This window comes from Corythoichthys intestinalis, chromosome 10, assembly GCF_030265065.1.
Source record: "Corythoichthys intestinalis isolate RoL2023-P3 chromosome 10, ASM3026506v1, whole genome shotgun sequence".
Classification (NCBI taxonomy): Eukaryota; Metazoa; Chordata; class Actinopteri; order Syngnathiformes; family Syngnathidae; genus Corythoichthys; species Corythoichthys intestinalis.
In genome coordinates this window covers 34,723,624-34,742,718 of record NC_080404.1, presented here as the reverse complement: position 1 = coordinate 34,742,718, position 19,095 = coordinate 34,723,624, and the positions used below count along the sequence as shown (strand labels likewise).

Here is a 19,095-nt window from a genome sequence, read left to right as displayed (position 1 = left end):
ACGGAATGGTGGAATATGTAGTTTTCCGGCTTTTTTTTCTTAGAACATTTCTAAAGATGACTATAAATAATAAATAATGATATACTTCATGAAGAACAATATATTTTTGACAGCGTATAGTTCTTACAAGATAGCTCAACAAATTATATCACCATTGTATTAATATTAAAGTATGGAAGCACCAAAAAAAAAAAAAAAGATTTTTTTGGAGTATACAGTATTCATCTTAGAAATGAATTGTATTTTATCTTCGAAATTTTTTTTTACATTTTTAGAGAAATTCGTTTTATATTTAGTTTTTCAAGTCATTTGGAAGTGATGGGGAATTTCATGGAAGAATTTTCTTTACAAGAAAAAAATACATAATTTTCTGTCAAAAATTAACGCTTCTTTGAAAAAGACAATATCGGGGGGAGTGTTTTATCTTTTTTCGATGATTAAATTTGAGCGGAGGAATTATGTTCTTTAGAAAAGCCGTCACTTAAGAAAGAAAAGGTAGCATTCTCAAAAGAAATTATTATTTATTATTATTTAAATTATTGGTTTTGAAAGAGGCATAAAATAAACTTAATATATTGTAGAAATAATCGTATGGTTCTTGTATTACCATTGTTAAAAAAAAGTTTGACTTTTGAGAAACTTTTTTTCCAGGAAAAAGAATATTAGAGAAATGTATTTTTCAAAGACATTTTATTATTAAAAATAGTTTTATTCTTTAAAAACTAAATTATAGAATTCTACTGAAGATATTCCTGGAAATACCTCATGGAAATTGATTGAATACCGACAAACAAGAAAAGCCTGACAGCCCTACAGGCTTATAAAGCACTGGAGGAAGACCTGATTGTAGTATGTAATCTGTAAAGTTGCTTTGAATCAGATGCTGCGATGAAGCGTCGAGCTGCTCCGTCACCAGCCCACCTCCACCCAGATGAAGCCGAGACTTGCTACCGCTATGAGCATGACACAGGACCCCCTCGAGGCCTGGTGGCCACTGACAGCCCCAACTTCCTGTGTAGCGGCCTTCCTCATCACTGGAGGTGCAACAAGACCTTACCTCGACCATTCACGGTGAGTTGGGATGGTGACTGCGAGCAGTGAATGATCAACACTCCCATTTCAAATGGATTGGACGTCTAACGTTGTCAATGGCAGTCAATGTATTAAAGGCATGTACTCTCTTCTTCAGGTAGTTTCCTTGGGCAACGACGTCCCGGACGGCGTGCTGGTCATGCTGATGGCGGGAAATGATGAGAACATTAGCGCTGAGCTACGCAATGCCACCGCAACCATGAGGCAGGGACACGCCCACTTCAATGACCTTCGCTTCATAGGTCGCAGTGGCAGAGGTAGAAAAGTGAAATGGGAAAAGAATGAGTTGAATAGCTACCTCCAGAGTTTTTAACTTCTTGTTAGACTTGTATGACAGTTATTTTCTCTCCAGGTAAGAGCTTCACACTGTCCATCAACGTGTTGACCACACCTCCTCAGGTTGCCACACTGCACCGGGCAATCAAGGTGACAGTGGATGGCCCGCGCGTGCCCAGACGTCAGTAGAAAAAAAAAAAGAAGAATGAAAGGATAATATGTTTACTGGTCTTAACGCCATTGTTTTTTATGTCTCTACAGGACAGCGTCAGAAAGAACTGGAGTCTGCACTTTACGGGCCCTCGAGCTGCGCTTTGGCTACTTCAGGTAAAACACGTAGTACAAGAAGATTTTTTTTTTTTTTTTTTAAATCTCACTTTGTGTCTCTGCGATTATCCAGGGCAGCAAAACCAGTCAAAGCGACCCATATTTCAATTCTGATATTTGGATATAATAAAAATAATAATAATAACCTCAATACCTCAACTATTTTGCTGCAAGCTTTCATCCCCTGCTAATTGTGATTTGATGTTGTGTGCTCTGGGCAGCTTGGATTTCCAAAATTAGAAAATGAACCCGGAAATGACACTTATATTTGACATATTGCTCTTAACAAGCATGATAGTGAGGCCGGGCAACCACCAAATTTGGTAGAAAAAGTCAGGCCATAGTGAAAAATAATTTATAGTATGTTTTAGTTGTTTGTAATAAGACTGTGGACCTACCATATTTACGCATCATGTGATACGTATTTTTTTGTGTGAGACTCAGTTGTCAAAATTACCAGACAAATTGTTTTCTGACAACTCTCCAACTCTCAGTAAATCTCTTTGTTGGATGACTTTTTTTTTTTTTAATTGTGTAGATATTTTTTGTAGTGCTGTCAAATTTATCACGTTAACGGGCGGTAATTAATTTTTTAAAATTAGTAATCGCATTAAAATATTTGATGCATTTAGCGGAATGACCCGCTCATGCATTGCCTCAAACAGATTACAATGACGGCGTTTTTTGCACATTGAGAGCTAAGAGGGAGAGAAAGGCGAGTGGACACAGGCGTTAATTGGACCGCGCCGTTTATTGGCATAAGCTTCGGCAACTCCTTCACAACAAACATAAGTATCATTTAGTGAAAGACAATAAAACAAAAATAATATTCCTATCGCTCAAAAAAAAAGAATAATGTTCACAAAATGAAAGAGCTATGCAAAATACACATAAAACTTACTCAGACTTTGGTCAAACTCTATTCAAACATATCGTTTAGCTCAACAAATACACTGTATGGCAATATTCAGTCACAATATACAAACTATGAGAGGTTTCGTATGTTGTGAAGCCAGCACTCAAATGATCATGAAGTACCAGTAAACAAGGAACTACGGCGTCAGTCGAGGGACAAAAGATAAACACTCATTGGCTTGATTTCTAAGTAATTTAAAACTCACCATTGACACCTTGTGGTGTATTTCAATCACTATCTTACGTAGTTAAAGACACTGTGGAAGAATGGCAGGGAACCCGTGTGACGTCACCGCTCGATGACGTCAACAATGGCGAGCTACTAGTTTATTTTTTGATTGAAAATTTGACAAATTTTATTAAAACGAAAACATTATGAGGGGGTTTAATATAAAATTACTATAACTTGTACTAGCATTTATCTTTTAAAAACTACAAATCTTTCTATCCGAGTATCCCTTTAACATAAAGAATGCTAATTTTGTTAATGCCATCTTGTGAAATTATTGTTATAATAAACAAATACATCTTGTGGATTTATTGTTATAATAAACAAATACAGTACTTATGTACAGTATGTTGAATCAGTATATCCGTCTTGTGTCTTATTTTTCCATTCCAACAATAATTTAAAGAAAAATATGGCATATTTTAGAGATGGTTTGAATTACAAATAATTACAAGTAATTAATTTTTTAGCTGTGATTAACTCGATTAAAATTTTTAACCGTTTGACAGCCCTGATTTTTTGCCCATCTTTACAGGTTTGGAAGGGAATTCTTTCTTTGCTGTTTTACCAATCTCCCACGAACAGACGATTAATGGAAATTTTTAGACCCTTTATTCAAGGAGACAAATCAATTATACTGGGCGACTTTAATTATCCAGATGTTAATTGGCAACACCCTAATTCTGCGGGAGGGCTCATTAGTCTCACTCATCCTCCCTACCTCCCTCCCTCCTTTCCTGCTCTTTGTTGGTCAGGCAGTGCACTAGAGTTGCTCATTATTTAACGATGATTGACAGACATTTGGGTTTGATCTTGCCAGCGACACAAACTTCAAAGCGCCACATGCTTCAATCAGCGTTTAACTTATTAAAAAGTTGCTGTGGCAACTCATTGTGTGCAAGTGAGCAGCTTGAACGGATTTAAGTGCACTCACTCAATGAAGCATTTAATAAAGACAAGACAAGCATTTTTCTACCATATTCTTGTTTAAAAATAATTCGGTGGGACAGTAACATGTGTAAAACTTATCATAATTATAACTTTTGAAGTGCTTAAAAAACATTTATTATATACATACTAGGGCTGTCAAAATTATCGCGTTAACGGGTGGTAATTATTTTTTTCAATTAATCACATTAAGATATTTGATGCATTTAATGCACATTCCCCGCTCAAACAGATTAAAATGACAGCACAGTGTAATGTCCACTTGTTACTTGTGTTTTTTGGTGTTTTGTCGCCCTCTACTGGCACTTGGGTGCGACTGCTTTTATGGGTTTCAGCACCATGAGCATTGTGTAATTATTGACATCAACAATGGCGAGCTACTAGTTTATTTTTTGTTTGAAAATTTTACAAATTTTATTAAAACGAAAACATTAAGAGGGGTTTTAATATAAAATTTCTATAATTTGTACTAACATTTATCTTTAAGTAACTACAAGTCTTTCTATCCATTGATCGCTTTAACAGAATGTTAATAATGTTAATGCCATATTGTTGTAATAAACAAATACAGTACTTATGTACAGTGTGTTGAATGTATATATCAATCTTGTGTCTTATCTTTCCATTCCAACAATAATTTACAGAAAAATATGGCATATTTTATAGATGGTTTGAATTGCGATTAATTTTTAAGCTGTGATTAACTCGATTAAAAATTTTAATCGTTTGACAGCCCTATTAATAATTAATAATGTTAATGCCATCTTGTGGATTTATTGTTATAATAAACAAATACAGTACTTATGTACAGTATGTTGAATGTATATATGCGTCTTGTGTCTTATCTTTCCATTCCAACAATAATTTACAGAAAAATATGGCATATTTTAGAGATGGTTTAAATTGCGATTAATTACGAGTAATTAATTATTAAGCTGTGATTAACTCTATTAAAATATTAATCATTTGACAGCCCTACTTTTTGCCCATCAGTACAGAGTCGGAAGGAAATTCATTTTTTGCTGTCTTACCAATCTCCCACACCAGCTAAAGTAGACAAATCCATTATACTAGGCGACTTTAATTATCCAGATGTCAATTGGCAACACCCTAATTCTGTGGGAGGGCTCACTAGTCTCACTCTTCCTCCCTCCCTCCCTCCCTCCCTCCCTCCCTCTTTCTCTCTGCTCTTTGTTGGTCAGGCAGTGCACTAGAGTTGCTTATTATTTAACGATGATTGACAGACATTTGGGTTTGATCTTGCCAGCGACACAAACTTCAAAGCGCTGCATGCGTCAATCATCGTTTAACTTGTTAAACAGTTGCTGTGGCAACTCAATGTGTGGAAGTGAGCAGCTTGAACGGATTTGAGTGGACTCACTCAATGAAGCATTTAATAAAGACAAGACAAGCATTTTTCTACCATATTCTTATTTAAAAATAATTCTGTGGGACAGTAACATGTTTAAAACTTATCATAATTATAACTTTTGAAGTGCTTAAAAAACATAAATAAATATTAACACACACATAAGTTTTTTTTTTTTAATTATACTTTGGGGGAAAAAAGTTAAAAAAAAAACATGTCTTATATGTATCTCTTTCCAATTATAAATCTAATTAAATACATTGAACTCACATAATTTTTTGGTTTGTTTTTGTTTTGTTACTTGGTGGTTTTTCACTTATCGCAGCGGGTTCTGGTCCCCATTAACCGCGAAAAAACGAAGGATCACTGTATTCCAGGTTACATATTTACTTAGTATAAATTGCATATGTGTGTGTGGTAACTGATATCGTCCTCTCCAGACTGCAGATCCTCATCGTCATTGCTGTGGTCCCGCGAAACATCCCTGTTAGGTCAGATGGCGGCCCTGACGTCTTCCTTCCCACCACCTCCCAGAATGCGCCATCATGCCTTGGCTTTCCCCAGCCAACCTCCTGGTTACACCTCCTATTTCAACTCAGCTCCCCCTCCTCCCCTCACCCATGGTGGTCCCTTCTACTATGGGCCCAACCAAGCCATTCAGAGTGCCGGGGAGGATGGCGGTGTGATAGCAGCATTAAGCACGTTCATGGAAGGAGCATGTTTTACCCTTAGAGGGGAGGAGCCTGTTTGGAGGCCTTACTGAGACATGTTAAGGAAAAGATCCAATCAAGCTTTTGAACAATAATAATAACTTTTAAACTACAATCTATAAAGTCAGTTAACTCACTTTTTGCCATTGACAATGATTGGCATCCAATTCATTTCAGTTGGTAGGGCTGGCAGTGATAATGGCAGTGAATGAAACAACCAATATTCTATAAATTATTGCGTATTTATTTAGAAAACGTTTTGGAAAAAATACACACCAGTAAAACAAAATATATACTGTATATAATCATGATTTTTTCCTCCACACTTTTTCACAAGTTTTACTTAATTTCTGCCTTTCATTACCCTTAAACTTCATGTGTTACTCATACAAATTCATTTCTAGCTGTCACCAGATTTTCTGTTTTGAAACTGTCGTGACTCATCATTTTTGGGAAAAAAAAATCAGAGTGAAAATGAGCTTGAGTGTGAGAAAGTGCAACATTTGGAGGACGCTGTTTGATGTCACAACTACAAACTGTTGGTTGGCTGAGACCTCAAGACTCCGTGGGGAAGTTCTCCTGAAAACAATAGAAACATATGACGTTTTACTCCAATGTCATTTTTTTGCGGTATGTTCATCGAACAAAACAGCCACACCTAAAGACATTTTGCGTGTTCATTTGCAGTATGTGCAACAGGGGCAGTACCAGAGGGGGGCAGGGGTGGGCAGTGCCCAGCCACGGACACGCTCTGCCCACCCAGAGAAAATTGGATGTAGTACTAACGGGAGTCTGGACACCGCGTATGGTACCCCATTCATGTAGTACTGATGTGTTTTAACCTTTGCGTTGTTACCCCCTCTTTCACCTCAATAAAAATAAATAAATAAAATGAAATGTTGGTTTTGTTCCAAGGACACATTTTTTTTTTTTTTTTTTTTTTTACATTTTATCAAAGTTTTTACCAGTGTTCACCTGGCTGTTGAGTTTGGCGAGTTTTGAAGCATTCTGTGGGGGTCAAAGTAGGGCTCAAAGCGTCGGCAGGACAAAGAATGACTGCTAGGGGGCGCTACATAGCGTATTTAGAATTTGTCTTTACACGGTATAAAAGATTGCATCTGTCTTGACCTGCCTGCCGATTTTGGTGCATTTTGAAGCATTCTAAAGTGGTCAAATGGAGCTCAAAGGGGCTGCGGAACAAAGAATAACTATAATAATTAGGGCTGTCAAATGATTAAAAATTTTAATCGAGTTAATTACAGCTTAAAAATTAATTAATCGTAATTAATCGCAATTAATCGCAATTCAAACCATCTATAAAATATGCCATATTTTTCTGTAAATTATTGTTGGAATGGAAAGATAAGACACAAGATGGATATATACATTCAACATACGGTACATAAGGACTATTTGTTTATTATAACAATAAATCAACAAGATGGCATTAACATTATTAACATTCTGTTAAAGCGATCCATGGATAGAAAGACTTGTAGTTCTTAATAGAAAAATGTTGTACAAGTTAGAGAAATTTTATATTAAAACCCCTCTTAATGTTTTCGTTTTAATAAAATTTGTAAAATTTTCAATCAAAAAATAAACTAGTAGCCCGCCATTGTTGATGTCAATAATTACTTACTCAATGCTCATGGATGCCTATAAAATCAGTCGCACCCAAGCGCCAGCAGAGGGCGGCAAAACTCCATAAAACACAACAAGTGAGCGTTTCAATGTGTTCTGTCATTTAAAACTCTATGAGCGGGGCATCTGCGTTAATTGCGTCAAATATTTTAACGTGATTAATTTAAAAAAAAATAATTAACGCCCGTTAACGCGATAATTTTGACAGCCCTAAAAATAATAATAACAAAACCGGGGAAACACAATACATTACCTAAAAAAAACATTGTCACCTGCATGTCCATACTGTTCAGTCATGGATGTGTTCTAAGTCAAATAAAATCAAATCAACTTTTATTTGTTTAGACCAAATCACAGCAACAGTTATCTCAAGGAGAAAACAAAACATGTTTTAAAGTGCAGTAGCCCTACGCTGGATTCCGACCTACTTGAGCATTGTATCTTTTTTTTTTTGCTTCCCCCAGGTAAGACTGATGCCCACCCACACCTGGCATCCTGGTAACACCACTGATGCGCAACCTTTCTTCTCATAACCTCCAGGCCTTAATTGTGTTTTTTTTCCCAATAATTTGGAAACAAGTGACCTGTAAAGTATTAAGTTGAGCCACCGTCCTAATCCATTCTTTTTCTGTCATTTCCTCTTCAACTCCATCGTCCTTCTCATCCACATGAGGTTCTTCTGACAAAAATACACATCACACACTTTAATACAGTATATGAATAGGCTAAAGTAATCTTAAACTGCTCGAGTGAACACAAATTACAAACTTGAAAGGTTCTTACCATTGCAAGTGAGAGCAGTGCACACCCAGTTTCCACACGCACATACGCACTTGTTGCACTTCATCCTGGTTTCAGCGCCCTCCTCCAAAACTTCATCCTCCAGCTCACACTCTACAGTCAGGAAATTTTGCATAATAAATGCACATTTTTGGCAACACAAATCTAGTGGATAACAAAAGATCTCATTTTGGGTTTGTACATTCTTGTACAAGATACGTACTTGTTGGACACAAATATTATGTTCAATTATTTTTCTCGGTGGCCTGGAGTTTCTTGGTGATGTTGCCACTTTGGGTGCTCTTGCTACCTACTAGCGTGAGTGTGCCACTATTCAGCAACACTCTTCAGTTTCTAAGCATAGCAAAGCACACACACTCAGAGTCCACTGTCAAATGCACCTTTTGCATTGATCCTTAGAAAACAAAATTTCCGATTCTTAGATTATTCGCGATTCAGCCGTGGAAGATTCGAGAACGATTCACAAACATCCAAATTCTGATTATGGAAATATGTCAAGTAAAGCAATGAGGAACAGACCGAGAGTAAACATCAAGCTTGTCATTACCCGTGTAATGAGAATTTTCAACTTGCGGCTTTGGCTCAACTCATGCCACTAGATAAAAAAACAATAATACCCGACTGCCTCTCGCCAGCCGCTACAAACTACACGAAATAATGCTACGGTAGATACACATGTATAAAGAACTAGATGCGAAATGACAGACTTGCCGGCGTTAGTCAACAGCCGCCATCTTAAAGCAGTAAACTTCCCTGGAAGGCTGTTGTAGCGAACCTCCAAGCAAACCTAATTAACTTTTTATCTAAAATACTCCTAAAATCTTGACTTGAATCTGTCTTTTAAACAGTCTTAAAACTTTCACATGTCGAAAGTAGACATAAGGGAAATTATAGAATAACGGGAGCCATTTTAACAACTTTTAATGGTTGATTCACAACTTTAAATTAATTGAATGTACTTTAAAGCTGCGGATACAAAATGGGGACTTGAGTATATTTTTTACTGTTTTGAACCGTTAACTTGAGTGAAATAGTAGTTTATTTAAGGCCGTGAGGTGACGTGTTCGTTCAGCATCTTTGGGATGCGTTGTAAGTTCAATTGAGTGTAAAGTGCTTAGTTGCCGCAACATTTTGTGGCTAAATTGACCACGTGTGTGTACCGCGTACTTTCGGGTTGTCCGCCCGCATTCGTGCCCGTCACGCCCTTTGTGTTTATTGCACTGTGCAATTTATAGTGTGTTGTTGATTATTGTGCAGTCAATTTGCATTGTTTAACATTGGCACTGATATGCTGTTAACCCTAACCCCTAAATCCATACCCGGTTAATTAGGCGGTGGAGTTGATTTCATCAAATTCTATGCAGTTTGTCAGTTAATTGTTAGTTTCAGGGCTCCGGAGTGGCTAAGCTAGATCGAGTCAATGGTGGTTGAAATCAACATCATTGACTAATTAAACCCCCGCTAACTCGAAGATTAAGCCTTTTGTGATAAATTCTGATCTTCCCCTTTAAATTAAATTATCGAAAAGTCAATTAAGTGCGATGACATTTTTCTGTTGTCATTCTTATGTTGAGGCAGCAAAGGGAGAAAAATAGGTAAAAAGTAACCGATAAATTACTTTTAAAGTAAGTTAGTGACTTTGATAATAAAGTAATCAATAAAGTAACTAGATTACTTTTCTGAGGCGTAATCCGTAAAAAAAAAAAAAAAAAATTCAAGTCGTCTTTGACAACACTGTGATTGAGGAGGCAACTTGGGGCTTTGATGATGTTAATGTGGTTAGAAAAAGATTTTTGTGCAATCAAATCTTTCTGTCAAACAGTTTTCTATGTAAATATCTATCCCATATTAAAAATGGACAATTGTGTGTTATAGGCTGATGTGTATTTGTATTTACTTAACTTCTATTACATCGTATTGTGTGATGTGAATTGTTGTAAGGTGCACTCTATAGTGCTAAAAAGACTATTTATTGGCCTGAAAATACTAACTAAGGGTACGTATTTTATATGTGTCTGAATGTAAGAGCTTACTTCTTTCCGGCGGATGGAAGCTCGGTGTTAGACAGTTGATAAACTCTGCTAAACTCAATTTCCAATCTGCGTCCTCATCAGACAACTCGATCAAAGCGTCCACACACAAGGACCTGCCAGCACGAACATTTAAAATGTCATGCCATGAGGTTTCTTTGCAGAAAAGGTCAATCATCTGAAGATTGTACCTGAGCAGCAGGTTGATGTCAGGATTTTCGGAGTAGGTGAGATTGAGGGCTGTTTCGTTTTGATTCAGGAAGCTCAGGAACTCTTTGGAATCCAGCTGAGAATCTCCACTGTCATACATCTGAAAGATGTTTGACAAAAACGTTATGCAAAGGGAACAAACAAAATCAATTTGAATGAGTAACACATGAATAAAATAATAGGATGTGAGACCTGGAAATAACTTTGCATGAGGTCAGTGACAGTTGAGGCATAGAAAGTCTGGTTATCGGATGTCACCTCCGCACGGACCCACCGGATAACTCGATCCCTCAGCCAGTCCCGATCGGACTGGAAACAAACCACTGCGACCACACATCAACATTAGTGACAAGTTTGCTGCAATGAAAAACGAGTATCGTTCTTACTTGGATTCATGTCAAGCTTTTCTGCTTTTTCTGTAAGTGGAAAAAAAAAACATCACAACACTTCGGAGGAGGTAGTAGTTCAAAGAGATTAAGGAACATTTGGAGGACCATTGTGTGTTTGGACCACTGATCTCATGATCCACCAAAACTCAGTTTATTTAAAACATTCCTAAGTTAAGTGCGGAAATTAATACAAAATGAGCATATCACATGGCAAACATGTTACCCAAACTGGGCCAGCACTGGGCCAGATTTGTATCAAAACTGTTTTCAGTGTTAAATTTGTGGCCTATTTTGTTCAATATATCATACTGTAATGTGATTATATTGTGTTTATATGGTCCACAACTCAGTATTTTATTTGATAGGCCTTTATCATTAAATCATTTGTAATCACAAATATTTGTCATCTGTAGGTCTACAGCTCAGAACCTGAGGCTGCTGGGTAACTTGTGAAACCCTTGAGCTCTCTTTCAATGGCCAATGTATTCAAGTGTTCTGCCAGTTAAGTTATTCAAAATTTGTTGCCGAACAACAGATGGGTGGAGAAAGCAATTACTTTGTATTGCAGTAAATTTTTCAATGTTTGAGTACTGTTAGGGCCCCTGCCCCCTGTGCTCTGCTCCTCCTCCTTGTGTGTGTATGTATGTGTGTCACTGCCTTGAGTTCAGGATTGGACAGATGGGTGAGCCTGGCACCAAGTGCCAGTGATCATCGTCAGTAGCTTACTTAAACCAGTCCTTGGCCTCACATAGGTGCCAGATCAACTACTCAACCCCACGAGTTTGTCACTCCAGCTTTCAGCTAACAAAGAATCTTGTAATTCTGATACTGAGCTCACTTTTGGTTTTTTTAACCCTAGATCCAGTATTGCTTACCTGCCAGAACGCATGTCTGTTTACCTGTTCTATCATAAAACTGCCCTACAAATTCTTCGAACACTATCCGCCACTTCATGGAACCGAAAAACTCTTGCTACCACTGCCAGTTCGCCTCCCGTCTCTGTGTTTAGGTCCCCTGTAACCCCAAGACCTTAACAAATACAAAATGTTGCTTGCAGTCTAAAAATGGGTTATCTTTCATGTGAAATTACTTGTTCCAAATGGAATAATCTTTTTTATCCAGGCTGTACATTGTGGTTTCTGCTACTTGTGACCAGTTCTGGCCCAAACTGTTTGCTGAACTGGCTAGTGAATTCGTATTGAGCTTGAGTTGATTTCTTTTACGAAATTGGGGCGAAGTTTGCATTACATCTGGCCCATGTCCACTCCAGTTACATATATTTTGCTATCTGGGAATTTGGACAACATCAGGCCCAGTGCTGGCCCAGGTTGGGTAACTAATGTCATGTCTGCTACTTTAGACCAGTTCTGGCCCACAACTTTTTGCTGATCAGGCAAGTCAATTCATAGTGAGTTTGGCCCATTGTTCAAAAAGACGCTTGGGTGGATCCATTTTACAAAATTGGGGCGTAATTTGTTGTACATCTGGCCCATGTCCGCTCTAGTTATATTTTGCTATCTGGGTCAGCGGGTAAAAGAAGACATTTTGGGTCTGATATTTACAGGAACCTTATGGGCTGCAGTTGAACTAACTACCTGATTGGGCCCGTTTAGTTCCAGGATCTACTAGTACCATGAAGTAAAAGGTTATCCAGTTGGAATTTGAGTAAGTGTATGTTACTGTGTCTGTTGTTATTGTGCACACCATGACAAGGTCCAACGTACTCCACGTGGATTTTGGTGTGAGTGACACAGGCGTCTCGGTGCAGCTCGCAGTGGTTCCGGTAGCTTTTGTTGTTGCTCCCGCACACCCAGTGTTCTGAACCTATGCATTGCTGAAAAGATTCGGGAAAAAAAGGATCACAAACAAGCAAAAGCCAGTGCAGTAAACACATTTTTGTTTGTTTGTTTGTTTTACCTCCAAACAGCGACAGACGGGTTCGCCTCTCTCAGTAGAAACACACTCCCGCCCAGCACCGCAGAAAGTTTCAGCACAGACAGAATCCTCCTGAAATCAGATTCCGTGATAGTCACTTGTGTGTGTGTTGATCGGCAGATGGTGAACTTTGAACCCCCAGTGGGAACCTGATTTAAATGACAAAGAGTCTCTACAGCTGGACACTTTGACCAGGATGAAGACACTCGCAGCTTCTCACACACTCAAGACTTTTGTGAAGAAAAATTTATGTGATGTACTGGTATTTAAAATGGAAATCATTTTAACCCTCAGAACCAGATGTCCATATTTTTTTAAAGAATTAAAATATATATGTATATAAAGAATAACAAAAATAACTTTTAAATGCAGTTTAAATTTAAATGGATTTCCATTCATTTTAATCATTACTTATGTACATTGAAATCGAGTATCTACTTTTTAAACAATATAGTATTTATTTGAACTCAGTATGAATTATTTTTGAATATATTCCTATTATTTAAATATAAAATTACTGAAAAATAATTCCAATCGTGTATTTATAAAAATGATGTAGATTCATTCACCTTTTAGGTTAAAAAGATATAATAAAAAATGAAAATCAATATGCTCCAAAATATATATTTTTTTTAAATCTATAAATTTATTAATATAATATAATATAATATAATATAATATAATATAATATAATATAATATAATATAATATAAATGCAAGTATCCAAAAGTAATCACGTCCAAGATATGAACCCCTCAGATTTTATTTTTTTTCCCATAATTTTTCCAATTTTTCCAAAATGAAGAGAAAAAAATTCTAGTTCAAAGACTGATATCTATATTCAAGTTAAAAATAGCCCTGTGAGAAATTCAAAGCTAATTGAAATTTTATATAATTTTAAAAAATATTCAAGAATTTAAGAAATTAATATACAGTAAACAATGCAACTTTTTTGACCCTGCCTATTAAAAGAATCGGAATCGAGAATCGTTTGGAAACGTAATCGAAACGTGGAATCGGACTTGGAACCGGAACCGTTCAAATTCAAACGATGCCCAACCCTAGTTTACAGCTTATACAGTATACATTTTTCATCTTTTGTAGTGCTTGTCCACCTAACTCTCACTTCATGGTGTGTAGTAAATTGTTAATACAGGACTACGAATATGCTGGTGTTCACGCAACTAAAATACGAAAAGAGCTGCAAATAGAAGCGAAAACAGTGCAATGTGCATGCCAGGCTACTAGTTAGCGATATCCCCAATGTTTGTGTCCTCATCAATTCGAAGTGCTGTGTGTTAAAATGTGAAATCTGATCACATCAAACAATTTAGCATGTTAAAACATGAAACTGATGACATTGCAACTTGATGCTGATTTTTTTTCCTCATTGCAACTATACACTTGCATACCAAACACACAATAAACCTACAAAGTTGTTAGTTACTTAGTAAGTTTTCACAGAAGATTACTATTATCGTTTTATATATCATTTTTACTGCAGTAAAAAAATTAATGTAGTGTGCCGGAGGGGGTCCATGATCAAAGGGTACAGCTGCCTTAAAATTACACACGCTCATATGCCCAAATGTGTTGGCAGGGAACTTCTGTGGATGAATTTGGCACAATTGTGACTTTTATTGTGACCAGCATAACTAAACCTCCTTCAGTGTTTAAAATAGCTTTTAAAACAAAACTTGACCACACTGTTTTTGCTTGTTCTTGACCTCGAAAAATTGAGCGGCGATATTGCTCTCATTCTTCCAAAGGGAAACATATTAAACAGCATCCATTAAGTTGCTGCGTAGAACCCTACTGATTAATCTTCCTGCATTCAATAGTATATATTGTATATTGTATCAACTCATATACAGTTAAATATGGTGTTTACCTTGGCAACAGGGGAGGTGCTGACCGCATGAGAATGCAGAAACAGCAAGACGGAGATGGTCAGCATCTACACCAGAGACATCAGCACATTATATCATTAAATATATATTTTTTAAACATGCAGTTCAATGAATAGATAAAAGCATGACTATACAGCATTTGTTAAGATGGAATGAATATCTTACCGTGCTTCTTTGTTCAAAGATTTTGAGTTATCTCCAATTAGGTCAATATTTCAGCATCTGCTTCAGGAACACTCTGCTGCAGGATCATTAGTGCACTGGGTGAAGAGGAGGCACTGGGGAGAAGGGAAGCAGGGACAGACACACCAGCTGTCACTAGCCCCCACAACACACACATCCTGAAGAATGACAAGTTAAAGGCCAGCCTGGAAGCAGCTGTATGACGTGTTGAGATAACAAAACAAAGGCCAGCAGGACGGATTATTGTTATAATTATTAGACAATTTACAACATGTCCAGGCGGCGTGATAGAATGTGGCCATACGTGCAATAAAAATGTCTGCCAAAATGAAGTTTGTTCTTTTTGAAAAGAATGGTTGAGGTGAGACAACATAATCATCTGAAGAAAAAAATGATTGACTGCTAGATTTGTTTTATATCATCACATTAATCTTAACTCTGGTTGCCATTAATGGTGATAAACGTCCATTCCTTTTGAACTGGGATGGCTGGCAGCGATCAATCGTGGTGAATAAGTTCAACAGTATAGCTGAAAAAAAAAAACAACGTAAATATAAATTACTAGAGAAATGTAGCGTTTATGATTGTCTGGTGTGGTCAGGTTCTTAATGTACTAGTAGAGCCACACTGTCGCCAGTAGAGGAAGACATTCACATGAATGAGAGGTTCCTGTTTCTTTTCATACTGTTCAGGTAGATTTGTGTCTATTATTCAATCCCCAAAAATGTGTCTTCAATCATTAAAAACATTTTTTGTTTTTTAATTCAATCAAAGACAATAAGTTTTTAAATGCTATTTTTGAGTCTAAAATTAATTTTTGAATTCAAACACTTTTTTTTTTTATTGAAGTGACTTTTTGATTGAAAATACATATCTTGATTGAAGCAACGTTTTTTGGGATTGAATAATAAAGACCCAATCATGGGTAATCTGTTGAAGGCGTTTTGAGGTACGAATGACACCCAGTAAAAATATAACTAATGCTTTTCATATAATCATTTTCAATTTATGGGCTACAAGTGCTTTTCATACAAGTATTTATTATGGTTCCAAATGTGAAGCCTGAATTTTGAACCTCAAAAAATATTTAATACCTAAACTTGGCTAGAAATCCCAATTTGAAACCCTAATAGTTCTATGTACATGAATTCGACATTGCTGTTTGATGAAAATATTAAATACTAAAACTTATTATTATTTCAACTTTTTTACAGTAGGTGACTCTATTATACAGTACTGATTTTTTTTTTTTTTTTAATCTATTTGAGAGTGTTATTGGGGGCCATAACCAGTGTATTTCAGTTTTTATTCCTTTTAATTTTATTCAGTTTTTATTGACAATTTATTAATGTATTATCTATTTATTCATTAACAAAAATAATCCAGAGTCAAATTGTATATATGTGTAAATATATAACACAGACAAGGCTGAAAATGCAGTTTCTGCTCTTGCACCCCTCTTTAAAACAAACTGCTGTATTTTAAGCCAAAACAACTGTTGTGTTTGATAGAACAATATATCTACATGCTGCCATAGCAGTTTCATGGCGCATTAAGCCACTGAACTATTTTTAATTTCTCCGTTTTGCCCTGGAGACAATTGTTTACAGACACCGCGCAACCGCTTTGTTTCAACCCAGCCATGAAAAGAAGGTAAGTAATTATATTTATTATTCGAAATGTCTATCATTTTTAACTTAGAATCATTAATTGATGTCTAATATTTAGTTAAAAAAAAAAAAAAAAAACTTTATAAAATTATTCACTCGCATATTTTAAACTTTTAAACAAATTACGTCACAATGAAAAAAAAAATAGTGTCTGTAAATAGGTCACGGATATCTACTTCATAACTATCACTTAATTGTTTTTTTTTTTTTTTTTTTTTTTTTTTTTTTTTTTTGTTACGATCGCATTTTTTTCAATGTTAGATGATAAATAATCGATCCAAACAAAGAAAACTTGAAAAAATGAACGTTTTAAAGGGTAAATATATGAAAAAGAAAATCTCAACCACCCCTTGATGTCTGCGATTTCTGCATTGCAACCCCTGTTATATTATTGTGTTTCACCCATATAATCCCCAAAAGGTCCGGCTGTGGCCATTCACAGCAGCGTCTGGACGGTGAGACATGCTACACAAAGTTTTTGGAATGAAACAAGGTAAGTACGCGATAATATCTCATTAAAATCATGGTGTCTTTAATTATGCTCTCGCATGCGCTTACCTCGAGTTAGGGTTTAGGGGTTTAAAAATGTTTTTCATTTTAAAAATGCCCTCCTGTTCAAAATTTGTCTTCCCTCAGAAAATTGAGATTTTAAGCTTTCCAATGATGTATTATTACACATGCATATAGGGCCATTTTGAAATTTGGCCAAATTGGGGGTCTCAGAGCGGAGCTTCAAGTCACCTGAGTGTTTTCCGCCGTATATATAAATATCCAGTATATATATGGCGGAAAACGCTCAGGTGACTTGAAGTTCCGCTCTGAGACCCCCAATTTGGCCAAATTTCAAAATTGTCCGATATGCATGTGTGATACATCATTGGAAAGCTTAAAATCTCCATTTTGTGGGGGAAGAAACATTCTGAACAGGAGGCATTTAAAAAAAAAAAAGAAAAAGGTTTTTTAAACAGCAAAACCCTATCTGGAGGCGAGAGCATGCGAGAGCAGAATTACAGACGCCATGACTTTAAGGAGATATTATCGCGTACTTACCTTGTTTTAATCCAAAAACTCCATGTAGCATGTATCACTGAGTGTCAAGACACAGTTATGAATGCCCAGAGCTGGATTTTTGGGGGATTTTATGGGTGAAACATGGCAATATAACAAGGGTTGTGATGCAGAAATCGCAGACATCAAGGAGTGGTCGAGGTTTTCTTTTTCATATATTTACCCCTTTAAATGTTTTTTTTTTTCAATTTTTCTTTGTTTGGATCGATTATTTATCATCTAACATATCGAAAAAAATGCGATCGTAACAAAAAAAATTCCAATTAAGCGATTGTTATGAGGTAGATATCCGTGACTTTTTTACAGACGCCATTTTTTTTTTCATTGTGACGTCATTTGTTTAAAAGTTTAAAATATGCGAGTGAATAATTTTTTAAAGTCTTTTTTTCTTTTTTTTAAACAAAATATTAGACATCAATTAATGATTCAAAGCTAAAAATGACAGACATTTTGAATAATAATTATAATTAATTACCTTATTTTATGGCTGGGTTAAAACAAAAGCGGTTGCGCGACGTCTGTAAACGGGGGTTTTCAGGGTAAAACAGACAAATTAAAAATTTTGGGGGGACTTAATGCGTCATGAATCTGCTATGGCAGAACACAGACATACAGTTCTATCAAACACAACAGTTGTTTTGGCTTAAAACACAGCAGTTTCTTTTAAAGAGGAGTGCAAGAGCAGAAGAGCATATATATATATATATATATATATATATATATATATATATATCACAGTTTTTGGGTCTTTTCATTTCATTACATGGAGCGAAAAAATGGTAACAGCCCACGTGTCTTGCTAAACTGAAAACTGAACTAAACTGAAAATTGAATAAATGATACATATACTTTTTTGTGTTTGCAAATGTATTAGAAATGAAAAGCTAAAAAAAATGACATGTATATTTTTCTATGTTGCAACTTTATCACCGAATGAATTCAAGTTTTAAAGACGAAGTAGTGTTTCAAGATACAATCTGTGTTTCAAGTCGGGGTCCATCCTCCATTTTGTAACTAACCTCAATCAATCCTTATCTTTCGATCTTCCAAAACAATTGGCAGAACCACAGCTGCCCTCCAGGTCCTCTGTTGTCAAATGGTTTCACTTTCTTACTTAACCAAACATTGTGAGAAACACTTCATTGTATTCAACACTCTGTACCACAATGCCTTTTTTAAATGTTGTTGTCTAACCATGGTGTAACATTTCATTCAATGAATCACAAAATTTCATTGCTTGAGTTGTGCTAATTTAGGGTGGGTTCAATGTTTGCCCAAAGCCACTTAACAGCATACAGTCGGGGCTTGAACCAGCAACCAACCCCTTTGGATGCTACGCGGTGCACTCTATCTAAAAGTTGAGTAGAGTTTAACAAACTATGTAATTTA

At 36.1% G+C, this 19,095-nt stretch overlaps 2 protein-coding genes across 3 annotated transcripts in view; one reads left to right on the top strand and one right to left on the bottom strand.

Annotated features, from left to right (window-relative positions):
• Positions 1–888: 888 nt before the first annotated feature.
• On the top strand, positions 889–5,919 carry runx2a (RUNX family transcription factor 2a). The gene is made up of 5 exons (XM_057847573.1): positions 889–1,071; positions 1,190–1,349; positions 1,445–1,549; positions 1,630–1,704; positions 5,597–5,919. Exons 1-5 carry the CDS (start codon positions 889–891, stop codon positions 5,917–5,919), a joined length of 846 nt encoding a protein of 281 aa, XP_057703556.1.
• A 198-nt stretch (positions 5,920–6,117) lies between these two features.
• Positions 6,118–19,095, bottom strand: part of LOC130923009 (follistatin-related protein 1-like) — a 40,884-nt gene continuing 27,906 nt past the window's right edge. The window contains exons 3-13 of one of the 2 annotated variants that reach the window (XM_057848367.1): positions 14,951–15,063; positions 14,767–14,832; positions 12,858–12,947; positions 12,645–12,774; positions 10,938–10,967; positions 10,744–10,874; positions 10,533–10,651; positions 10,345–10,457; positions 8,294–8,404; positions 8,095–8,189; positions 6,118–6,445 (exon numbers count right to left, since the gene is read on the bottom strand). In XM_057848367.1, the coding sequence (XP_057704350.1) occupies positions 6,422–6,445; positions 8,095–8,189; positions 8,294–8,404; positions 10,345–10,457; positions 10,533–10,651; positions 10,744–10,874; positions 10,938–10,967; positions 12,645–12,774; positions 12,858–12,947; positions 14,767–14,832 (909 nt within the window). In that variant the 5' untranslated portion in view covers positions 14,951–15,063 and the 3' untranslated portion in view covers positions 6,118–6,421. The remainder of the gene's footprint in view (positions 6,446–8,094; positions 8,190–8,293; positions 8,405–10,344; positions 10,458–10,532; positions 10,652–10,743; positions 10,875–10,937; positions 10,968–12,644; positions 12,775–12,857; positions 12,948–14,766; positions 14,833–14,950; positions 15,064–19,095) is intronic. The other variant, XM_057848369.1, reaches the window with a different exon arrangement.